This window comes from Syngnathoides biaculeatus, chromosome 7, assembly GCF_019802595.1.
Source record: "Syngnathoides biaculeatus isolate LvHL_M chromosome 7, ASM1980259v1, whole genome shotgun sequence".
NCBI classification, from domain to species: Eukaryota; Metazoa; Chordata; class Actinopteri; order Syngnathiformes; family Syngnathidae; genus Syngnathoides; species Syngnathoides biaculeatus.
The window spans coordinates 8,329,296-8,353,518 of NC_084646.1; the positions used below are offsets into that span (position 1 = coordinate 8,329,296).

At 42.2% G+C, this 24,223-nt stretch overlaps 3 protein-coding genes across 10 annotated transcripts; 1 reads left to right on the forward strand and 2 right to left on the reverse strand.

Annotated features, from left to right (window-relative positions):
- Positions 1 to 452: 452 nt before the first annotated feature.
- On the reverse strand, positions 453 to 11,603 carry LOC133503143 (V-set domain-containing T-cell activation inhibitor 1-like). Of its 2 annotated transcripts, none has more exons than XM_061824392.1 (6): positions 11,466 to 11,603; positions 9,861 to 10,306; positions 5,181 to 5,459; positions 3,878 to 4,162; positions 2,359 to 2,529; positions 453 to 967 (listed from the first exon to the last, which is right to left on the reverse strand). In XM_061824392.1, the coding sequence occupies exons 2-6, from the start codon at positions 9,946 to 9,948 to the stop codon at positions 897 to 899; spliced, it is 894 nt and encodes a 297-aa protein (XP_061680376.1). In that variant the 5' UTR covers positions 9,949 to 10,306; positions 11,466 to 11,603; the 3' UTR covers positions 453 to 896. The 2 variants fall into 2 exon arrangements, with proteins under 2 accessions (XP_061680376.1, XP_061680375.1); XM_061824391.1 differs by having other exon boundaries at positions 3,854 to 4,162.
- Positions 10,949 to 23,879, forward strand: gtpbp6 (GTP binding protein 6 (putative)). Of its 7 annotated transcripts, XM_061824389.1 has the most exons (12): positions 10,949 to 11,024; positions 11,406 to 11,602; positions 12,257 to 12,424; positions 12,492 to 12,629; positions 12,714 to 12,784; positions 13,879 to 14,009; positions 21,709 to 21,779; positions 22,205 to 22,363; positions 22,433 to 22,641; positions 23,299 to 23,447; positions 23,520 to 23,672; positions 23,742 to 23,879. In XM_061824389.1, the coding sequence occupies exons 1-12, from the start codon at positions 10,975 to 10,977 to the stop codon at positions 23,863 to 23,865; spliced, it is 1,620 nt and encodes a 539-aa protein (XP_061680373.1). In that variant the 5' UTR covers positions 10,949 to 10,974; the 3' UTR covers positions 23,866 to 23,879. The 7 variants fall into 7 exon arrangements, with proteins under 7 accessions (XP_061680373.1, XP_061680366.1, XP_061680367.1 ...); XM_061824382.1 differs by having other exon boundaries at positions 22,205 to 22,641; XM_061824383.1 differs by having other exon boundaries at positions 11,406 to 11,593; positions 22,205 to 22,641.
- On the reverse strand, positions 14,022 to 20,799 carry LOC133503140 (tigger transposable element-derived protein 1-like). Its single transcript, XM_061824381.1, has 6 exons — positions 20,734 to 20,799; positions 18,318 to 20,061; positions 16,695 to 16,793; positions 16,400 to 16,480; positions 15,999 to 16,088; positions 14,022 to 15,201 (listed from the first exon to the last, which is right to left on the reverse strand). Exons 2-6 carry the CDS (start codon positions 20,046 to 20,048, stop codon positions 15,082 to 15,084), a joined length of 2,121 nt encoding a protein of 706 aa, XP_061680365.1. The 5' UTR covers positions 20,049 to 20,061; positions 20,734 to 20,799; the 3' UTR covers positions 14,022 to 15,081.
- Positions 23,880 to 24,223: the final 344 nt, after the last annotated feature.

A 24,223-nucleotide genomic window follows, 5' to 3' on the forward strand; every position in this document is an offset into this window, starting at 1 on the left:
TAATCACTCATCGATACGAGTAAATTTCTTTCGGCTTGTCTCGTGAGGTGTCGCCACAGCGTGACATCTACAGTTTTTTTATATCGGATGACCGTCCGGACAATGTTCTAACCACTGAGCTACGGGGCTCTCTAATCGCTTGCAGGTACAATAGGAATAATTATGCGACCCCGCCACCAGAGGCGCCGTTAAAAAACATCACTTCCTGCTTCTTTTTCAAGACAAAGTCAGAGACTTTCCCTGGCGGGAGACTGAATGTTGGCGTACATTGTTTTTTTTTTTTGTTTTGTTTTTTTTTAAACAGATGGGAGCGTTCCGGATGATTATTTTTGGTTGAAAACACAGGAGAAGGTCAGGTGTAGCATTATTAATGCGTTAGCATCTGATAAGTGGCATATGCTCAGTTGTTTGATAAACTTGCGGTCATGGTGACAGGAAATGAACAATAAGGCTGTGGAAAAAAAATGTATTTATTGGAAAAAAAAAACTAACATCTTAACAGCTACAAAAAGTAAAAAAAAAAGATTAAATTCGCGAGGAAGGAACCTTCGCATCCCCTTTTCTGTAGTGAATCCTCCCAAAAAACAATTTCTACCATTTTCATGATTTCTGGGGAAAGAAAAGCTTTATCATGTCATTTTCAGTTTTGCATACCGCCGGCGCTAATTGAGGAATGTTTGGACAAATTCACACCAAAACATCCCCTCAGACACGTCCTAGCAAACTGTAAAACTCCCGTAGGGGCAAATCATTCTCTAAACGTCCAGGGTGGGGCGCCGCTGAGCGGCAAATGGATGCTTGTAACTAAAATGGCCGACTTCCCGGTCACTTTTGGGCATGGCGCTCGCGGTCTGCTCGGCAGAAGGACGAATCGTGAGCGGGAAGATGGATCCAGTTCAGACGTTGGACTCGCATGACTCAAACATGACCGCCTCCGTCTCCTCCGTGTGTTGACGTCTCCTGTAACCTGCGCAGAGCGTTGACGTTATAACATGATGCAAAAAATAATCATAAAACTACGGCAGTTTCAACAGCTCATTTAATTGCGTTGAAATTGATGCGACGACCTGATATTCGCAAGATTTTCATACAAACGTGACTGACTAACATAATACAGTGAATACGCAATTCTCTATTAGCATTTCTGCATTTTTGTTTTGTTTCAACGATTTCGATGTTTTTGTATGTTACTTTTTGTAAAAATAAAAATTAAAAAGTAGCTTTTTTTCCTCTGTCATTATTCCTTGTTTAAAGTTATTCTGCACTTATGTTAAAAAAAAAAAGTTTACAATGCTAAGAGCCGAGTCGCTACAGATAAACCAATGCACTCCCAGTCTAGCCTACTCTACTACTAAAGCATACATTTTAAGCAAAAATAAATATATTTATTTAAGAAATATATAAAGTATTTAAAATACACGTGTTTCTCCTATGCAATGTATTATTGGGAAAAGCTAAAAAAAAAAAGACTTTTTTAAGGCTTGGAACGCATTATTTCTTTTTCCATTCATTGTAAAGGGAAATAGCGATTTGGTTTTCGAACAAATCACTTCTCGAACTCCCTTCTGGAACGGACTGTGGTCGAGAACCGAAGTTGTACTTTAATGGCCCCGGCAATTGGGAACTCAAATGGGCCAACTTCACTTTGTCATTTTTAAGTTAATTGCAGATATGGATTTTTTTATTTTTTTTTTTAAATGCACATTTTTCACATGAACAATGGTCGGAATTAAAACAGTGATCCAATTTTGTGACAGTGGGCCAAGAATCTGCTGAATATGCATTGTTGTCAGTCAGCTTGGGTGCCTTTGTCTCTGCATGTGAATGTTATTTATAATTGATGAAATATTGATAGATATGAAACATCATTGGACTTAAACTTCTATTGCACTTCACATTTTTTATAATCCCAAATTGTTTATTTCTTTCTTCAACCTGGATAAACTGAGGATGAGTACCTCAGTTGCAGATAAAACTGCAATATCCAATTATGATCCAAGTCCAAAGTAATTATTTTTATGTAAAAACGCGCATCTAGGAGACGCCACTATTGCCATTTAAAGCCAAAAGTTGGATTGCGACCATAAAACTTTTAATTCACTCTCCTCGAAAATGACAAAAAAAAAAAAAATGGAGTTAGCCCATTGTTGTTCTCACTTTTTCTGTGTTAGCATTAGCGACTACATTAGCTATAATGTTCAGTTCATTTGTTTACACGACAATGGCAAATATTAGCGTTTGCTCATCTCATGTGATCATGAAATGCTCCATCCAAGAAAAAAATAAAAAGTGCCTTTTAAAAGGTTGCTTGAGGGCGACAGCCAGAAAATTTCTGATTCATGAAGTCCAAATATTTACCTCTGTTCCTTCTGCTCAGGACTTGTTTCTTCATCTTGCTCACCCGGTCCAGGTGGATCTGGTAGGCCAAGCCCACGGCCACCATGGCACCCACCACCACGCACAGTGCCGTGCTGAACACCCACAAGGCGTCGGTGGCCCGGGTCACCACGGGACCGTGCCACACCGCGTCTTCAGAACAGACCCCCCCCCCCCAAAAAAAAAAAAAAAAAGATGAGACCACCGTGACCCAAAAAAATGGTAGCTACACAAACAAAAACGCTTCTTAAACACCAAATATGGCACTTAGTCTGTAAAAGTTGCTGCCATATTGGATGTGGCAAACTATTGAAAAAGGAAGGCACAGCTTGTCTGACTAATATACTTAACAATAATTCATCAGCATCAGTTAAATGTGAATATTTGTGATACCACATATCATATCTACATTTCAGGATCTGGCTATTATAAATACAGTGAATACTCGGTTCTCGAACGTCTCTGTTCTCGATCAAATCGGTTTTCAAACAGAAATTGAGATATTTTTTGATTCTTTTTTCGAATGAAAATCGGTAGTCGAACGCCCCCGACAAAACCCGGAAATAACTGAACGCGCACGGCCAGACCAGCTGACTCACGACGCGCTTTGATGTGAATTCCCACCCCGCCAAAAAAAAAAACCTTAAATAATAAAACGCGCGCAGCGGTTGATTCGGTTTTTGAACAAATTGGTTTTCGAACCGCCTTCTAGAACGGATTGTTGTTGAGAACTGAGGCTCTACTGTACAATGAATACTCGGTTCACGAACAAATTGGTTTTCAAACGAAAATTTCAAGATTTTTTTTTTTTAATTTCTGTTTTCGGACGAAACTCGAACACCTGCGACAAACCCGGAAATAACATAGAACCCGGCCCAACCAGGTGACCCACAACGCGCTTTCTCGTGAATTTCCACACCGCCGAAAAAACCCGGAAATAACATAACGCGCGCGGCTCGACCAGCTGACCCACCCACGACGCACTTTGTTATTGTCAATTCGAACGCACCCCCGAAAAACCACCGGAAATAACATAACGCGAGCGGCGGTCGATTCGGTTTTCGAACAAATCGGTTTTCGAACCGCCTTCGAGAACGGATTGTGGTCGAGAACCGAGGCTCTACTGTGCAGTGAATACTCGGTTCTCGAACAAATCGATTTTCGAACGAAAATTGAGATTTTTTTCAAACAAAAATTGGTACTCGAACGCCCGCGACAAACCCGGGAATAACGTAACACCCGCGGCCCGACCAGCTGATCCACGACACGCGTTGTTATTGTGTATAACGCAGCCTCTGTACACAGACGTGGGAAATACCGATTCGGTTTTCGAACAAATCGCTTCTCGAACCGCCTTCTGGAACGGATTGTGGCCGAGAACCGAGGTTGTACTGTACACACGGATTAACCCCCCCACCACCCCTGCAGCAAATGACATCAGAATTTCCCTCCAGTGACATCACAAGCCCCCCCTTACCCCCTCCAGCGACATCAAACATACGCGTGGTGGAGGCGAGGCTCAGGTTGGTGGCCGTGTTGCGGACGACGCAGGACACGTTGGTATCCGTCACGTTGACGGTCAGGTAGCTGGTGACGTAGTAGAGGTGCGAGTCTGGCCGCAGCTCCACCAGAGTCTCTACCGAGCCCTCCGGGACTTCCCGGACCCCTTCGTCGATCAGCCAGGAGACCACCGGCTCGGGGAAGCCGCCGCCCGTGTCGCACTGGAACACGCTGGGGGCGTCCGCCGCCGCCGGCTCCCACGTCAGCTCGGGGGGGCTGAACGGAGCTGATGCACGCGCAGGAAACAACACTCAGAAAAACACCTCAAGTAACCTTACTTGTTTATGGCCACGGTTTGACCTGGGAACAGACTACATTATTTCTATTGACGTTGCTGTAAACAACAAAGAAACGGGAGCCAAGAACAAACCGCACTTGTTCAAAAGTGTTCATATTAACTTATTTGTATTAAAAAAAAAAAAAAACATTCAAATGTTAATTAAAAAATAGTAACAATGCGGTGGTAAAACGCGTGTATAGCTGTTAAAAATGTAACTTTAAACTTTTTATGACCAATAAACAATAACGGTGGTTAACTTTGGGCAAGTCGTGACAAGTTTAAACAAATATTAACTGATCAACTTTTTTTGGCACTTGTATAATGGTTTAAAAAAATAATTTCATTTAAGTTAAGCAATTAAAAATCATTAAAAAAATTACTAAAATATAATAAATAAAAATACACCAAAATATTATACTGTAAATGAACTATAACAACAGATGTTAAGTTAACTTGATATTAGTGTGACAAAGTTTAAAAACTTATTTACTCATCATAAAACCAAAATGAACTGCAGTTAACATTTTGACTCTCTTATGACGGTTAAAAATTTTACCGAATACTATATATAAATAATATAATAATATTATATATAATTTTACAATAATAGCTGCATACTTATACATTTAATATAAGAGTAATTTTTAAAATATATTTAAAAATTTGTGAAAAAAATACAAACAGTGGTTAAGTTATTTTTACACTTGCATATGTAGCAATTACAAATAAGATATTTTACAATATCTATTTTGGAACTGTAACTTATTTTTACACTTAGTGGATGTAAGTTGCAATTTTAATGGATGAAAAAAATGATTAACTTGTATAACAGTCAAAAACATTGGAAAGCAAATGAAAATATTTTACAATTAAAAGAAAAAAAAGATACTTTATCGTGACACTTGTAAGGAATTTAGAAAATATTACTTAAAATATTTGACGATTTAAAAAAAAAAAACGTTACCAGTGACCCTCAGGCACAGCCTACAGGCCTCCACGCTGGCGTTGCCCCGAGAGCTGACGATGACGCTGTAACTGGCATTGTCCTCCCGGGCGTCCACGGCGGGGAGCCTCAGGGTGAAGTTGCCGGTGCGGAGAGCGTCGTCGTCGTCCCCGTCGTCTCGCGCCACCTCGTCCTCGTTCCTCCTCCATTCCGCGGAGACGTCGGCCAGGGCGAGGGCGTCCGGGTAAAAGCAGGAAAGCCGCAGCGGCTGCCCCACGATGCCCAACACGCACTCCCCGTCTGCGGAGTGCATTTTCAGATTACATGTGAAGAAGACGCCAAGATACTTTGCAAAAATCCTTGGGAATTCAACCCCAAAATATATATATATATATAAATCAGAGCAATTACAAAAACAAAAAAAGTATGAGCATCTTTTTTTCGGTGGTCTCAAACATGAGGCCCGCGGGCCATTTGCGGCCCACGAGATGATCTTTTGCGGCCCCCACCTTAATACGAAAGTACAATGGTAGTGTGGCCTTTTGAGTTTTATATGGATGGCACTTTCACAGTGTTGTGTGCGGAGTAGACCAATCACAGTGGGGGTAGATGGCTAGCGGGCGTGTGACATCTACCGGGCTTGATGCAAGCAGAGGAACACTTGTCAATGACAAGTTACAGCAGCGTTGCCGAGGAGAGTTTGTTTACACGCAAGACTCCGCCTCCAGCGGCCCCAAGTTAAATTGAGTTTGAGACCCCTGAACGCTCCGAATCTCCACCATGTCCATTTTGCAATCAGTTTAACCAGTCAAAACTAAATCACATAGGTTGGCGTTCTACCTCAATTTAGTTGAGTCCACTGTGGCTACGTTAGCATAGCCACTGTTAGCATTTCAACTAGGGCTGCTACTAATGATTCTTCTTCTTCTTTGTCTTTCGGCTTGTCCCGTTAGGGGTCACCACAGCGTGTCATCTTTTTCCATCTCAGCCTACCTTGTGCATCCTCCTCTCTACTAATCACTGTCCGCATGTCCTCCCTCACAACATCCATCAACCTTTTCTTTGGTCTTCCTCTCGCTCTTTTGCCTGGCAGCTCCATCCTCAGCATCCTTCTACCAATATACTCACTCTCTCGCCTCTGAACATGTCCAAACCATCGAAGTCTGCTCTCTCGAATCTTGTCTCCAAAACATCCAGCTTTGGCTGTCCCTCGAATGAGCTCATTTCTAATCCTATCCAACCTGGTCACTCCGAGCGAGAACCTCAACATCTTCATTTCTGCCACCACCAGTTCAGCTTCCTGTTGTTTATTCGGGGGCACCGTCTCCAATCCGTACATCATGGCCGGCCTCACCACTGTTTTGTAAACTTTGCCCTTCATCCTAGCAGACACTCTTCTGTCACATAACACACCAGACACCTTTCGCCAGCTGTTCCAACCTGCTTGGACCCGTTTCTTCACTTCCTGACCACACTCTCCATTGCTCTGTATTGTTGACCCCAAGTATTTGAAGTCGTCCACCCTCGCTATCTCTTCTCCCTGTAGCCTCACTCTTCCCCCTCCACTTTTCTCATTCACGCACATATATTCTGTTTTACTTCGGCTAATCTTCATTCCTCTCCTTTCCAGTGCATGTCTCCATCTTTCCAATTGTTCCTCTGCGTGCTCCCTGCTTTCACTGCACATGACAATATCATCTGCGAACATCATGGTCCAAGGGGATTCCAGTCTAACCTCATCTGTCAGCCTATCCATTACCACTGCAAACAGGAAGGGGCTCAGAGCTGATCCCTGATGCAGTCCCACCTCCACCTTAAATTCCTCTGTCACACCTAAGGCACACCTCACCATTGTTCTGCTGCCATCATACATGTCCTGTACTATTTTAACATACTTCTCTGCCACACCAGACTTACGCATGCAGTACCACAGTTCCTCTCTTGGTACTCTGTCATAGGCTTTCTCTAGATCCACAAAGACACAATGTAGCTCCTTCTGACCTTCTCTGTACTTTTCCACGAGCATCCTCAAGGCAAATAATGCATCTGTGGTACTCTTTCTAGGCATGAAACCATACTGTTGCTCGCAGATACTTACTTCTGTCCTGAGTCTAGCCTCCACTACTCTTTCCCATAACTTCATTGTGTGGCTCATCAACTTTATTCCTCTATAGTTCCCACAGCTCTGAACATCCCCTTTGTTCTTAAAAATGGGAACTAGAACACTTTTCCTCCATTCTTCAGGCATCTTTTCGCCCGCTAGTATTCTGTTGAATAAGTTGGTCAAAAACTCCACAGCCATCTCTCCAAATTGCTTCCATACCTCTACCGGTATGTCATCAGGACCAACTGCCTTTCCATTTTTCATCCTTTGTAGTGCCTTTCTGACTTCCCCCTTAGTAATCATTTCCACTTCCTGGTCCATCACTCTTGCCTCTTCAACTCTTCCTTCTCTCTCATTTTCTTCATTCATCAACTTCTCAAAGTATTCTTTCCATCTATTTAGCACACTACCGGCACCAGTCAACACATTTCCATCTCTATCCTTAATCACCCTGACCTGCTGCACATCCTTCCCATCTCTATCCCTCTGTCTGGCCAACCTGTAGAGATCCTTTTCTCCTTCTTTCGTGTCCAACCTGGTGTACATGTCTTCATATGCCTCTTGTTTAGCCTTTGCCACCTCTACCTTTGCCCTACGTCGCATCTCGATGTACTCCTTTCGCCTCTCCTCAGTCCTCTCAGTATCCCACTTCTTCTTCGCTAATCTCTTTCCTTGTATGACTGCCTGTATTTTGGGGTTCCACCACCAAGTCTCCTTCTCCCCTTTCCTACCAGATGACACACCAAGTACTCTCCTGCCTGTCTCTCTGATCACCTTGGCTGTCGTCGTCCAGTCTTCCGGGAGCTTCGGTTGTCCATCGAGAGCCTGTCTCACCTCTTTCCGGAAGGCCGCACAACATTCTTCCTTTCTCAGCTTCCACCACATGGTTCTCTGCTCTACCTTTGTCTTCTAATCTTCCTACCCATCACCAGAATCATCCTACATACTACCATCCTATGCTGTCGAGCTACACTCTCCCCTACCACTACTTTACAGTCAGTAACCTCCTTCAGATTACATCGTCTGCACAAAATATAATCTACCTGCGTGGTTCTACCGCCGCTCTTGTAGGTCACTATATGTTCCTCCCTCTTCTGGAAATAAGTGTTCACTACAGCCATCTCCATCCTTTTTGCAAAGTCCACCACCATCTGCCCTTCAAAGTTCCTTTCCTGGATGCCGTACTTACCCATCACTTCTTCATCGCCCCTGTTTCCTTTACCAATATGTCCATTACAATCTGCACCAATCACAACTCTCTCGCTGTCTGGGATGCTCAGAACTACTTCATCTAGTTCCTTCCAGAATTTCTCTTTCAACTCTAGGTCACATCCTACCTGTGGTGCATAGCCGCTAACCACATTATACATAACACCCTCAATTTCAAATTTTAGTCTCATCACTCGATCTGATACTCTTTTCACCTCCAAGACATTCTTAGCCAGCTCTTCCTTTAAAATAACCCCTACTCCATTTCTCTTCCCATCTACTCCGTGGTAGAATAATTTAAACCCTGCTCCCGAACTTCTAGCCTTACTACCTTTCCACCTGCTCTCTTGGATGCTCAGAATATCAACCTTTCTCCTAATCATCATGTCAACCAACTCCTGTGCTTTTCCTGTCATAGTCCCAACATTCAAAGTCCCTACACTCAGTTGTAGGCTCTGTGCATTCCTCTTTTTCTTCTGACGCTGGATCCGGTTTCCTCCTCTTCTTTGTCTTCGACCCACAGTAGCTGAATTTCCACCGACGCCCTGCAGGTTAGCAGTGCCGGGGGCGGGCGTTGTTAACCCGGGCCACGACCGATCCGGTATGGGATTCTTTAGATGAACGCTCATATTTGTTTGGCACAGTTTTTACGCCGGATGCCCTTCCTGACGCAACCCTCTGCATTTATCCGGGCTTGGGACCGGCCTACAGATTGCACTGGTTTGTGCCCCCATAGGGCTGCATTCTGCTACTAATGATTAAGTGACTGAATTATTTTTTTTTTTAGCTGATGAATCATTAAAAAAAAATTCTATTTTTCCATCCCTTTATTCAAAAACATGAAATTATTATTTGTAAACATCTTATTTTGAATAAACAAGATAAATCAGTACATGGAGAAAAACTGAAATCGGAGAATATTTACTGTTGCGAGACTGAAATTAGAAGGATGTGGACAATTTTAAGTTAAATATGGTCCCTAAACAATGAATCGGCTAGACAAATAGTTGATGATTCATTTGAAAATTAATTTGTCATTGTTTGAACCGATTAATTGTAACATCTCTACTGTTTAGCCACGAAATACGCTAAACTTTAGCATTCATTCTGGGATAGATTCCGTTAATTAGTACAAATAAAAGTGACCAACCGGCTGGGATTGTTTTATTTAATTTTATTAAATGTATTTATGGATTTAATTAATTTGTTTATACATAGATATTAATGTTTTTTTTAATGTCCTGGCATTATCACATGGCTAATTACTGCAAGTGATAATCTTTTAGACTTTTTCTTTGTTGCACACACACCCAATAAATAAATAATCTGATAAACCCAGAACATCCTTTGTGGTCAGTTGTGACGTCATCAAAAGTGGACTTTCTTACCCAAAGTGTTGCAGATGGTGAAGAAGAAAAAGAAGAAGAAGAAGAAGAAGCTGAACAGCAGTTGAATTCTCCACAGTGGCCCGCGCATCGCCTCTTCGGCCCTCAGCCCAAATTAATTTCAATATTTTTTTAGCCTTTATGAAAATTCTTGCCGCTTTAGTCACCTATTACGCCTGTCGCGTCTTGTTGCGTCCCAAAAGTTTCTTTCGCTCCTCTCGGCGCGACACTTGAGTAAAGTTTGGCCACGAGCGAAATAAAGATGACATTGGAAGGATTCGCTTCCTCTCGCCGCTTAATGTGTTTCAGCCTTACGAGGAGGAGCCATTGAGGTGTCGTTCCGTCCAACCTGTTTGGATTCTTTCACCTTTTAAGTCCACACCCACGAAACGTCGGAGGCGGCCGGTAGCAGGGATTTCAATCCTGTGAATCACTTCACCAACTAATACCTAAAATGGATATTAATGATGACAATTTGGTTAATTATTACATTCAATACAAATCATACATTCTTGCACAATATAGCTCCAATCATCCAGCGCGTAAAACACTTGTGGGGAAATTGAGACTTTTAATGCGTAATGACGCCACCGACCTATGGAGGGCAGTCTCTAAACGCGACAGAGGGCAAGAGAAGAGAAAGGACGGGAATTAGAATAAATAAAATATATAAAATCATAATTTGTTGACTACACTAAGGTTTATGGATCTATATACATACACATATATGGATATTATACATATATCATTGTATAATTCATGCCATTTAAACATTCGCGTGTGTATATAGAAATTTTTAAAAAGTAAATAAATATATTTATTTTTCTCATCAGACGGTGTGTTGTGGTTTTGCTGTTTTGTTATATTTTTCTAATTCGTAAATAACATTAAATAAATACCGGAAGTGAAGTGACAAACAGTCAACAGTGAAGCAAATCATAACAATTTTTTACATCTCATTTTACTGATGACAGCTGTACCGAATGTGACGGTTTTTTTTTTCAACATGGCAGGCTTATAGGAGTTTTTTAAATATATTTTTCGTAAATCTATCTTGTTTTACCCCAAAAATTTAGTGACCGGATATGACGTTTTCAAATGGCAGCCCTGTTGAAAAATGTCCTTGTGTATTTTTTCCATCAGTTGTTCTTGTAGGCACGAGACCACGTAAGCAGGGCACAAAATATCGTCAATTTTGAATGACATGATCAATTTAAAGTCTGGAAGCAATGTGAAAAATGTATTATTTTTGACTGAATGACATGTTTACCCGGTACTCAGTGACTGTGGATTTATCGTAGCAGTCATTTCTGCCTGCGAGTTTAACTGCAGGGTTAATTTGAAATACATAATCATAATCGCGGAAAGTCAACGCTATTTATCAGATGGATCCGAACTACAAATACAATATTGGAGGAACGTCGATATGAAGTACAATGTTGCGCTTTATAATTTCCACGTCGTAGTATAATGAAAGTACGTAAGTAGTATGAAGAAACGGCGGATTATGAAGTGATTTTTTTTTTTTAACATGGCAACCGTGACGAGGATCCACGCGTGGTCATCCCTCCTGTACCGAGCCTGCGCGCACCTCAGACGGGCACCAACCTCGCTGGCCCCGGCGCGGACGAGCTGCATTCCCCGGTACGGAGACGCCCGCATGCCGCTGTGCAGCCGAGCGTTTGGACTCTCTGGCTGCACCCTGAGGCGCTCTGACGACTTCACCGAGGACACAGGTGGCCAAAGTACTCATACTTTGTACTCAAGTAGAAGTACTTGTGGGAAAAAAAAGGGAAGATAAAAAGTTGAAGTACCAATTAAACTCAATTACTAAAGCAGGAAAGTAAAAACGAATACCCTCTAATGTCAAATATACTATTTTTCGCTTGAAATATTACGACTTGAAAAAAATACAATAATTTTTTTCTCACAATTTTACCTCAAAAAAGGGGATTTTTGTTTCTCCCAGAATGTACTTTTATTCTCAAAGTATATCATTGGCCGTGACATCTGCGACATTGCTACCATTTCCACAATTTAAAAATAAAATATAATATTTAACGTAAAATAAGTTTGAATTTTTAAAACGTACATCGTACATAATACCTACTTTTTCTACAGGATGGTTTTTAATTTAGTAGAAAAAAAATGCTGGCAAAATTCTTATACTAAACTAAAAGTAAAAAATAACAGACTGACATGTATCTAGTGGCAAAAGATTATTATTTTTTTTTTTTTTTTCAGTTATGTCTAATACCCGTTTTGGTAACCTTGACAAAATGAAGAGTACAAATTACAGATTTCTTTTTTCACGTCGGGAGTAAAGATGTGTTTGCCGCAAAGTACAGATTCCTTTCAAATGTACTAAAGTACGGCGACAAAGTTTTTGTACTTGGCAGGTTTCACACCCTACGAAGACGACGGAGACGATGCGACGGAGGAGCAGGAGGCGGACGAGCTGTTCCGGGAAATGCAGCCCCCCGCGGCTGACGCGGGGGGCCAACAACGGGTCTTTGTGGTGCACCCGGACGTCAAGTGGGGAAGCAGGAAGCAGCACCTGACGACAGGTAAGTAGCGCCGTCGACAACCCCCCACGAGTGGCCTACTTGCGTATTCGATCGGCCAAACCCGCAGCCGAGCTGATGATGGCCGAGGCCGTGGCTCTGGTCAAGACGCTGGACAAGTGGTCGGTGGTGGACCAGCTCATCCTGTCCACCAAGACCCCGGAGAAAAAAAAGATCTTCGGCAAAGGGAACTTCCAGATGCTCACAGGTATCTTGCGATCGCGTCCTCCTTTCTGGGAAGGCGCCGTTAAATTTGACGCGTGACTCACGGCGTTCTTTATCCCCCGTGTAGAGAAGATCCGACGGACGGCGGGCGTCACCGCCGTTTTTGTCAACGTGGAGCGTCTCTCGCCGGTGTCCGAGGTGAGCTCGTCTCTTGCGGTCCTTCTCGTGGGTTCTAAAACGTGCTGGCTCCGAAGACCACTTGCCAGGGAGATGTTTTTCCTGGTGCTGGTTCAGGGATCTCGGGTTGACGTGATCGGTCGCCATCACATTCGAACTTTTAATTGGCCAAAAGCTCTTTACTGTTTGATTTACCGACATTCATTCTTCTGCTTATTTGTAAAGTTGGATCATGAAAATAATTTCAGATGTATCAAATTAAATAATTGGTTATGTACAGATTGTTTTTTGTAATATAAAAATGTCACTGTTACATTTATGTATTGGTGTAAAAAAATCATAAAATAATTACGTACATTGAACATATTTGTTTATTTCATTAAATGTTTGGTTGTTAATTTATTGTAAAAGAAATTGTTAAAAAAAAGCAGTATTCTTTAATTTTATCCTTTATTGTCAAATATTTTGCTATTTTGCCCCCTAAACTTGGATAGTTAAAATAAAATTTGTAGTTGTATTCATTTCATGTAATTCTGTGGTTAATTTATTAATATCGGTGAAATAAACTATTTTACATTTGATATTGTATATAGTGTATTCATTCATTGTCAATAAAAAATGCAAAATTGGCAATTTTACATTTACCTTTTAATATTTTTAATTTTATTGAGTAGTTGGTTCATCGTAAACAAAAATTAAACATAGTCCAATACAAAAAAATTACATAAACTGTATAGTATGTTTATTTTCCTTAAATGGTTGGTTAGTTCTAATTAAATAAATATGACGATTTATTATTTTGTAAGAATAATGTTACCTACAGATTTTATCTCTATTTTTTCAAACAGATTGCCTTTGTCTTTAAAAAAAAACACACACACACTTTATTCAAACTGAGATAAATCTTTTAATTGGCCCAAAGATGAGGTGGCGAGGATGAATTGGTTTAGCCTGTTTCATTAGAATGTTGATACCAACAGAAAAAAATAAAAAAAAAAACAATGTAGTCATAATAATAATGTGGAACAAATTGTTTTGTGGGCCGCAAAAATTACGACTCCCAGAATGGAAAACCCGAACGCTAAAGTCCGCTAAACGTGCGTGTCGTCCTCCAGAGGGAGCTAGAGGACGCGTGGGGCGTGAAGGTGCTGGACCGCTACTCGCTGGTGCTGCACATCTTCCGCAGTAACGCCAAGACCAAAGAGGCCAAGCTGCAGATCTCGCTGGCCGAAATCCCGCTGCTGAGGTACGACCACATCCGACGGGTCCGTCCGCTGCTTCCTATTGGACGCCGTTAAGTCGCGGAAAAATCCACGAGTCCGATTTCTTTTCCGTAAATCCACGCGTTAGCTTTTATTTACAGACTCAAGAACTGTTTTTGTACACAAAAGGCTTATTGCTCTGAAACATAGTTCACAAATGTATAGAAATCGCTTTGGACTTCTCCTTTGCCGATTTCTTTTGACGGCTCCGACGTACCAAAACATATATATATATATATATATATATATATATATTTTTTTTTTTTACGCGCTTGCATTTGGCTGCGTGCAGTAAAAGGCTTCGCTGTAAAATGTGCATCTTAACTGCATTATCTCGGCAAAGGGCGCGCGCTGTGACAAATTTATGAACAATTTTTTAGACTTTTGTGTACAAAGAATTTGAAAATTACGAGCATGAAAAATGGTAGAAAAAAAATGTTGCTGTCACCGGTATGTTCGGTCTTTAATATTTCATGATAATGTAAAAATATCACATTTTTACCTAAGTGACCTTAAGAACCATAATAATTGAATAATTTCAGTTACAGTGCTGGAATAATACATACATCAAATAATAATCATAGTTTCAGTGTGCCGAGAGTGTTTTGAAAGGGGCTGGAGTTATTTTAAGTGATGCATTTGCCCCCAAACTTGTCATTTAATAAGCCATAAATCAGCATTTAAAGTTCCTCCCCTTGGGTACCATGCAAATAAATACAAGTACATTTTGAAACTATTCACATTTATTATTAACTTATTGCAAATATTCATGCGCAATCTGTAATTTCCAAACGAAAAAATATTGCAATTTCAACAGTTCTGAGTTTGTTTTTTCATTTATATGTGCCAACTGTGGGGTGGGGGGTGGGGTCTCTTCTGGACAGTAGATAAAACTAGTCAAGCTCGAGAAATTGTTTGAAATTTACATATTTCTGAATCCTCCTGGAAACGTTGACCTCAGCTGAGTCGTCGACGCAGCAAAGGATCTAAAGCAGGCCTGTTTTGAGTGAAATATTTATGGGAAAAAAAACTGCTTATGTGGGGGAAAAATAATACTCAAGTGGATTCATTGTGGATGCAAAAATCGTTTGGAGAATCAAAGTTCATAAGCTTGAGACATCCGGTGCACAATATTGGTTTGTCCGGTGCAGGTTCTGTTTGCGCCGCGCTTGAAATCTGCGAGAAAGAAAATAAATTCATACATCAATTTTTAAAAACACATCCAATTAAGGCTAAAAATACTTTGACGCATTCTGAAAGTCTCGTGAATCTTATAAACCTGCACAACACTGACGAAATGTTTGCAAAAGTAATATTTGGTTTTTTGTCTTTCCCACTTCCAAATTTCATAAACGTTGTTGCTGTATCTAAATTCAGCTGCTCTGATTGTCTTTAAATACAGTACAACCTCGGTTCTCGACCACGATCCGTTCCGAAGGCGGTTCGAGAATTGATTTTGTTCGAAAACCGAATCGATATTTCCCATTACAATGAATGGAAAAAGAAATAATGCGTTCTGAGCCTAACAAAATTAGGCTTTTTAAAGCCTTTTTAAGCTTTTCCTGATAACAAATTGCATAGTCAAAATACATGTATAGTTTAAATACATTATATAAGAAAATAATTTAAGAAATATATTTATTGTTTTGCTTAAAATGTGTGCTTTAGGAGTGGAGTAGGCTCGGCTGGGAGCGCGTTGCCGTATCTGTAGCGACTCGACGCCCAGCCTTTTAAACTTTTTTTTTTATTGACAAAAGTGCATAATAACTAAACAAGCAATAATGTGGGAGATCAGAAATCCACGATGCTCTGAATCCGCGATATGTGATCCGCGAAGTAGAGAGGGATTACCGTCATGTCTTGTGAAAGCAAAAAGCTATCTCACAAAGTAAGCGCGGTACAACAAGGCATTACATGATTCAAATAGTGAATGAAAAAAAAATGGATATTTATCACCGATAGATGATACGTACCAAATATCTTTCATTAGGGGGAAGCGAAGCCACTTTTGAGTCGACGGGTTCCTCGACGGGTTCCTCTTTGGACGAAATAATTGAAGTTGCCTTCGAGATGAATCCAAAGAGTTCCCAAATGAACATATTGATCAGGCTTTGAGATCGAGATATGAAAGTAAATATGTGGCACCGGGATTTGAATTTGAAATGTAGAGCGATCACATTTTCGATAGTTGCAACAATTCGCTGTCTAAAATTAAACCAGCCAATCGCGTCATTGGCTGGTTTAATTTCAGACAGCGAATTGTTGCAACTATCGAAAATGTGATCGCTCTACATTTCAAATTCAAATCCCGGTGGCACGTATTCACTTCCAAACTATGCTTCAGATGTATTTCTCAATCATATATTTTACATACCAGAGGTATTTCTTCAGTCTTTACTGCAAAAACGTTTGATTCTACGGGTTCCTCCTTAACCGAAAGATCGGACCTTGGGTTCTGGACAGATGGAAAAAAAAGTTCAAGTTGCATCTTGATCAGGTGAAGCCGGTCCTGGCAAAACTGGCAAGTACACAAGAATTATGCAAAAATATGACTTAGTTCAAATCTTAATAGCTCAGGCTTTGTTCATTGAGCCATTGATATTCCAATAATCGAACACTGTACAGTTTAAAAAAAAAAAAAAAAAAAAAAAAAGCTGATTTTATCTTACAATATTTTTCCTCAGCCGTCTCTGTTTTTCCACAATCCACACGTTGGTTGCCGATATGGTTCCCGATTCCGCCGCAGATTTCGAAGTGCCAGGCGTTTCCTAAAAAAGACAAAACGGAAAAAAAAACCTAAAAATGTGACATCAGATGACAGGAAGTTCCTATTTCAGAACTTGTGACGACGGAGAATTTTCTCTGCAAGTCCAGCAACGCTCAGGCTGTGTGAATATTGTGACATATTTTGAAATCTCGACATGGAACGAACTTGATACACAAAAATATTCAAGCGGATTGCTATTGAAATGGATCAATAAAAAAGTTGAAAGGTTAAAATGCCAGAATTTGTTAATGTAGTCACTCACATTTGAAAAAATGTACGGGTGCGGTCAGTCATGCCCGCAGATATAAATTTGCGCGTGTGGTCCACCAGTCGTGTCCGCAGATATAAAGTTGCCGGCTTGTGTTGTGTTTGTAACTATGAGTGTACCCCTTTAAGAGTGGAGGGGGGTGGCGTCAGCTAAACTAGGAAGTAGAAGTAGGCTGAGCAGCAGAGACCGTGTGCTTCCGTGTTAAAAACAAACAAACAAAAAAAAAAGGCTGGATCGGTTTTCACGTGCGCTGAGAGTGTCCGACAAGTGCGCAATTGCGCAGTGGCGCAGCTTAAAGGGAACATCGCTCAAGACTACACAAAATAAACAACGTCTTTCAATATCTATGTATTTCCACTTGCAACAAATTTTACGCGCGGGACTTTTCCGTGTGTAAATCCAGTAATCCCTCGTTTTTCAGTTAATGGGGACCAGAAACCCCCCCCCCCGTGTAATGTCAAAAAACACAAAGTAGGATTTGTCCCCACACCCCCTTAGAATTTTTTATGTATGTGGGTACCAGAATGTTTGAAATATGCAAACAGTACTTATACTTTACATATTTGATAACAAAAATGACAACAGTACAGGTATTTACTTCAAAATTTTGTGCTAAAACATGATCCAGTAACTGTTATTATAGCACAGGAATGAACATGAATCGCTCTAAGACACGTGTCAAACCTGAGGCCCGGGGGCCAGATCCAAATCACATGATTTTATGCGAAGGCAAATCATGTATGTCAACTTCCATGATTCTTGTTCAAATCTGTACCAAAATTTCAAATTGTCATATCATAAATCATGATGTTGAGGTATTGCAAACGTTTTTTACGTTACCAAACATCGACAGCTGAAAAACCCTTTACCCTTGATTTCTGATTCCAAAAGTAATTCGTAAATTTCACGTGTTTACACAATGAGGCGATAAACGATTTCAGTCGTAGCGGCCCTCTTGAGGGGAAGCGGAACTACAATGTGACCCGCGACAAAAATGAGTTTGACACCCTTGCTCTAAGACAAGGGTCTTAACTGAATCTTTAACCGCCTCGTCATGTTCGCACATGAAATTTCTGGACTAGTTTTGGAATCAGAAATCAGTCATTTGAATTTTTGCTATAGACTTGAACAAAAATCATGAACGTTTATATGCATGATTTGCCTTCACGGGCCACATAAAATCACGCGGCGGGCCGGATCTGGCCCCCGGGCCTCGAGTTTGACACCTGTGGTCTAGGACTTCCGCTGTTTTTTTACCTGTGAGATACACATGGTGATGCGTAGTTGCCGCCTTTGTCGTTTCTTCTGTTCCAAAATCCTCCTGTACAAGGACGTCACCCCGTCAACGCGGTTCCTAAAGTCCGCAGCTCGCGCTGTATTGTCGTCGGCGTCTTGCGCAAACTGCTGCATTTCCCTCGCCATGTCGCACAACTGTTCCAGGTTCTCCACGGTCAGGCCCCGCTTTTCAGTCTCTTCGTCGTCCTCGGAGTTTTCCTCCTCGCTCGCGGCCTTGGTCATCTCGAGGAGGTCGCCGTCTGTCAGCGGGTCCGAGTGGCAGTCGACGAGGGCGCCGACGTCTTCTTCCGACATGTCGACGAATCCTTCGTTCCACATGACGCGAGCCAGCCTCAGGGTCTTTTCCACCGCCGAGCGGTGAACTTCGTCAGGGGTAAAGCCCGGACAGTCGTTCGCCGCTTTGGGCCATAATTTCTTCCAGCTAAAACTGACGGTCTCACTTTTCATGTCCTTTAATGCCTGCTGGATATTAGACAGACACGAGGCAATGTCGTAACTCCCCCAGTATTCGTTCAAGGCGAATTCTTCGTCGTCGTCGTCGACTGCCGTGATGAGGCCCTCCATCGTGTAGCAAGTGTAGAGCGCCTTAAAGGCACGGATGACGCCTTGATCCATGGGCTGGATTAGCGGTGAGGTGTTCAGGGGCAGGAACTCTATCTGGACCCCGTCGTATTGCAGGTCCGTCGCGTGGCCTCCCGCACAGTCCATCAGGAGGAGGACCTTAAAGGGAAGGCCCTTTTCGGCCAGATACAGCCTCACCTGGGGAACGAAGCAACGGAAGAACCATTCCAGAGTCAGCGCTTTGGTCATGCAGGCCTTGGGGTTGTGCATCCAGTACACGGGAAGCAGAGCCTTGTTTTTGGTTTTTAATGCCCGTGGGTTTTTGGCTTTGTAAATGAGGCCCGGCGTAAGCATAAAACCTGCAGCGTTGCCGCACATGATGACAGTCACGCGGTCCTTGTGGGGCTTGAAGCCAGGCCTCTTGACTTCGTCCTTGAAGAGGAACGTCCGCGACGGCATCCTCTTCCAGAACAGGCCCGTTTTATCCATGTTGAAAACTTGCTCGGGCAGGTAGCCCCCCTCACTGATGAGGTTGGGAAACTCTTCCTCCGTGTAACGCCGAGCAGCGTCGTCGTCAGCAGACGAGGCGTCGTCAAACAGAGCGACGCTCTTCAGGCCGTATCTCTTTTGAAATTTTTCGAACCAACCCTTGCTGGCCAAAAAGCTCCGCCCCCGAGGGGGGGAGTCACCCCTGCCGTTGCTCGTACTGGCTTGCGGTGGGTCAGCACCTTCTTCGGTCTCTCTTTCGTCGCCGTCGGGCAAGATCTGGTCGTAGAGAGCTTTGGCCTTTGCCCGGATCATATTCGGGTCCAGACGCACCGTCTTTTTCCGGCATTCGGCGATCCACAGAGCCAATACGGCTTCCATTTTAACAATCCTCTTATTATGCTGCGTTACCACGCGTTTCGCTCCTTCGTTGAAGGTTACCGAAGCAGTTTTGCGGATGTTTTCTTCGTCTTTCTTGATGTACCGCACCGTGGATTCATTCACGCCATATTGGCGTGCCACAGATGCACAACTCATGCCCTCTCCGATCATATCTAAAAGTTTAACTTTTTCGACAATGGTCATCATCTTCCTCTTGGGTGCGTCGGAAGAAGCTTTTGCAGGGGCGCGGCGCTTAGGCGGCATTGGAGGGGGATAACTAATAATAAAAAAACAAAACAAAACACAGCACTAAGCCGGTGTGCGAGCAGCGTGAACGACGTTGGTGAGCAACAACAAGGGAAGCCGTTGGGTGAAGCTCCGGTGATGCAGCCAATCAAATCAAGGGATAAATCCACTCGATTCTTTCATTGGTCGACGTCGCGCCGGGAACCAATCACGCGCCTTGTATCTACCCGTCATTCCGCAAAATGGCTTCCGTTATGCCTGTATTAAAAAAATTTCACTTTTATTTTTGGGTGAAAAATAACCCCGCGCAACTCCGAAGCCGCAAAACGTGAAGCGCAAAGCGGTGTATTACAGATGGCTTCTTACATGCAGTGGTTATTACATCAAGGAGTGAAGATACGACTGCGAGCGACGCCGGATGATGATGTTTCGTAAACATGCAAAAGCTTAAAAAAACAAACAAACCGATGGTGTCCGCGTAGAGTGGGGGAAAAATATTTTAAAATGACATTATTTAAGTACTTTTGTCCCTCCTCAGCATCCTTGCGAGCACTGCCTCCTCGACCGTCGGGTTAAAGTTTGCCGTGAGGGAAAAAAGAGTAGGCACAGCGTGTTCGACAATAGTTTTCCTAACTCGTAGTCTTTAAGTAAATAACAGTTGTTCAATAACATTCTCGTGGTGGGGACGAAGGCGGAGGATCACCTTTTATTGAAAGTATCGAGCCCACGAGGACCGCGGAAGATAACCGGAAGTCCTGCGCAGAGAACCGGAAGTGTCGGTGAAATGTTTTGAATGTATTTTTGTTAGGATAAATACGAATGTATCTATTTATTAATTTATTTATAAATTGGAGCCCTTAAATAGGATTATAATGGTGGTGGCGTATCACGATTCATTCCAAATCCATCGCGTTTTCGAAGAACCCGTTACAACAAACCGGAAGTACGGCACAAACAAACCACCGTGTGAAACCCAACAACCAACTTAAAGGCTCCGTTTGGCTATGAAAATAAACAAAGTTTCGACATCTTGGCTACACTTATTAAAATGAGATGACGGTAAATCGGACCACTTCAATAATATTCTACTGTACTTACCTTAAAATACAAACATTTAAATACGAAATTATAATTATGTACCTCCATTGATCTTTATAACAAATTATATCAACAACAACAAAAATAATAAGACAAGAAATTAGTGATAAAAAATAAAAAATATTAATCAAATAATTCATGAAATACAAAAAGGGGAGAAAATAACTAAAAACAGTAACCCAATCATCCAAAATAGATAAAAGTACATTTTGACTCTACAGTAGAAATAAAATGTAGTACATATATTTGGTGAACAAAAAACTATAAAATCATAGCAAATGTAAATAATAAATAAAATTGTAGTTAAATTGTCAACAAAAACAAAAATAACAGGACAAGAAATGAATCATTACTAAAAAATATGAATCAAATAATTAATGATATACAAAAAGGGGAGAATATAACTTAAAAACAATAACCCAATTATCCAAATGAGGTAAAAGTACATTTTGACACAACAGTAGCAATAAAATGTAGTACATATACTTGGTGAAGAAAAAACTATGAAATCACAGCAAATGTAAACTGTTTTATAAAATTGTAGTTAAATTGGTGCTAACGGTCAACGTTTTCCTCACAGGTCGCGTCTGAAGAACGAATTCCTCAACTTGGACCAGCAGGGCGGAGGCGCCCGCTACATCGGAGGCTCGGGTAACCGTCATCGCAAAAGTACTCGAGTACCCTCGCGGGTGGGAGGGGAATTCATAATTGATAACACGCTTTGCACCATTTGCCATAATACGCCTGTCAAACCAAAATGTCCAAATAAGACCTAATTAAGACCCGTTTGGCTTCCTCTTGTCATCATTTGTGTTACTCGTTTGTGTTACAAGGTCTCAAGTGTGAATGGGGGAGCGTAATAATGTGCTTGCAATAGTGCGCACACCCTTCTCCAGCCTCGCCCTGTGGCTGCGTTCGCATTCCAACGTTTTGCTCTCAGCCGCCTGTCATTTAAAGGATAAATACCAAATCAGCTGTTCTCGTAGTTGCTGTTCTCGGGTTCGACACGTAGTTCTGACCGGCACGTAGCGCGCGTGACTTCCTCCGACCGCCTGTGATCCGGGTGATGGGCGCAGGCGAGACGCAGCTGGAGGTGCAGCAGAGGCTGCTGAGGGAGCGCGAGACGAAGATCCGCTCGGCGCTGGAAAAGCTGAGCCGGAAGCGGCGACTGCTTCGCTCCCGCCGGAAGGACAAGGAGTTCCCGCTGGTCTCCGTGCTGGGATACACCAACTGCGGTCAGCGCCGACCCGCGTTTTTTGTTTTGTTCATTTTGATCCGACGCGCATTTGGCAACGCGTCTGCAGGTAAAACGACGCTGATCAAAGCGCTGACGGGCGACGCCGGGCTGCAGCCGCGAGACGGGCTTTTCGCCACGCTGGACGTGACCGTGCACGCCGGCCAGCTGCCCGGCCGGGTGACGGTCCTCTACGCGGACACCATCGGTTTCCTGTCGCAGCTGCCGCATCGGCTCATCGACTCGTTTGCCGCCACGCTGGAGGACATCAAGCACTCGGTACGGCATCGAATGTATCATTTTTTGTGGTCCGATAGTAAAATATTTACAGGTGTGGAAAAATGTGAGACCCAAAATTATCATTTTTAATTTTCTATAAATAGATGCTTGTCTTGAAAATATTAATTTGGGATGTATTTTTTCATAAAATTATGGGATTAAACAAAAATGTTTGTATAAATCAAACATTTTTATTGTATAAATAGCGACATCAGACAAAACTAATTTCATGACGTAATTTTTACCTGTGCTTTAGATCATTTTTGAAAAACATCCGGAAAATTACAGAAATGATCATGTTTACAAAGGGTTTATCATTTATTTAAAATAGTCTAGGAAAAATCTTTTTATCGTTTTCATTTTTTTGTAAAATTGTATCATGAGTCGTGATTTTTTTTTTCCTACCAAGTGTTCTTATTTAAATTAACTTCAAATATGACCATGTTATAAATCATTTTGGCCATGAAAATCATAAAGTGAAATTAATCAACAAATGTATAACGTTTTTAAAATGATGGTGTGACTATTTTATTCTTTGTGATTATGATGTTTAGACTTTTCTTTTTTAACTTTAGTTTAAATCATTTTAATTTTAGAAGTGTAAATCTTGCCATATTTCAACTGCAACTGAACTCTTGTCTTGTGCACGTTTGCCAGGACGTTCTGCTTCACGTGCGCGACGTCAGCCACCCGGAGAACGTCAACCAGAAGGCCAACGTGCTGAGCGTCCTGACGAACCTTCGAGTGCCCGACGCGCTCTTGGGCTCCATGATCGAAGTCCACAACAAGATCGACCTCGTTGACAAGTCAGAGCTCAAAACTCGAAACTCAAAACTGAATACAAATTTGAAAGCAAAACACCCCGTCACGTTTTTCAGCTACGAGCCGACGGAAGCCGACGCCGTGGCCGTCTCGGCCCTGCAGGGGCGTGGCCTGGAGGCGCTGGCGGCGGAGGTGGAGCGGCGCGTCGTGGCCGCCACGGGCAAACGCGTCCTCAGCCTGAAGGTGGACCTCGGCACGCCGCAGCTCAGGTGAGGCCGGCGAAATTCAAGCGGAGCGGACGGACGGCGCTCGATGACCTTTGCCCCCGCCCCCAACAGTTGGCTGTACAGGGAGGCCGCCGTGCAGGACGTCAGCGTGGACGCCGACGAGGGCTCGGCCGTCGTCAAGGTCGTCATCGGCAACGCCGCCTACGGACGCTACAGGAAGCAATTTGGCGAGTGATTCTATGAAAAAAAAATATTAAAATGCTGCCTGTATTCCTTGCTGTTGCTTAATTTGTTGTGTGAAAATGTCCTTTTTATTCCTTCTTTACAGACAAAACATAAAATGTGCAATAAAAATGGGAGGTTCGTTACAGAGGTAGTATTTTGTCATACATAATGCTTATTTGGTCATCGTTTCATATGTACAGTACATGTGTATATACACACAACACACAGGCAAAGTAGATTTTTATGTGAAATAATTAATTTTGGAGGCACTATTATGGATTATTCCTTGTTAAATTTGCAGACATTTTCATTCTATTTTATATATTGCACTTTTCACATGTGACAAATATGTACATTAAAAAAATAAG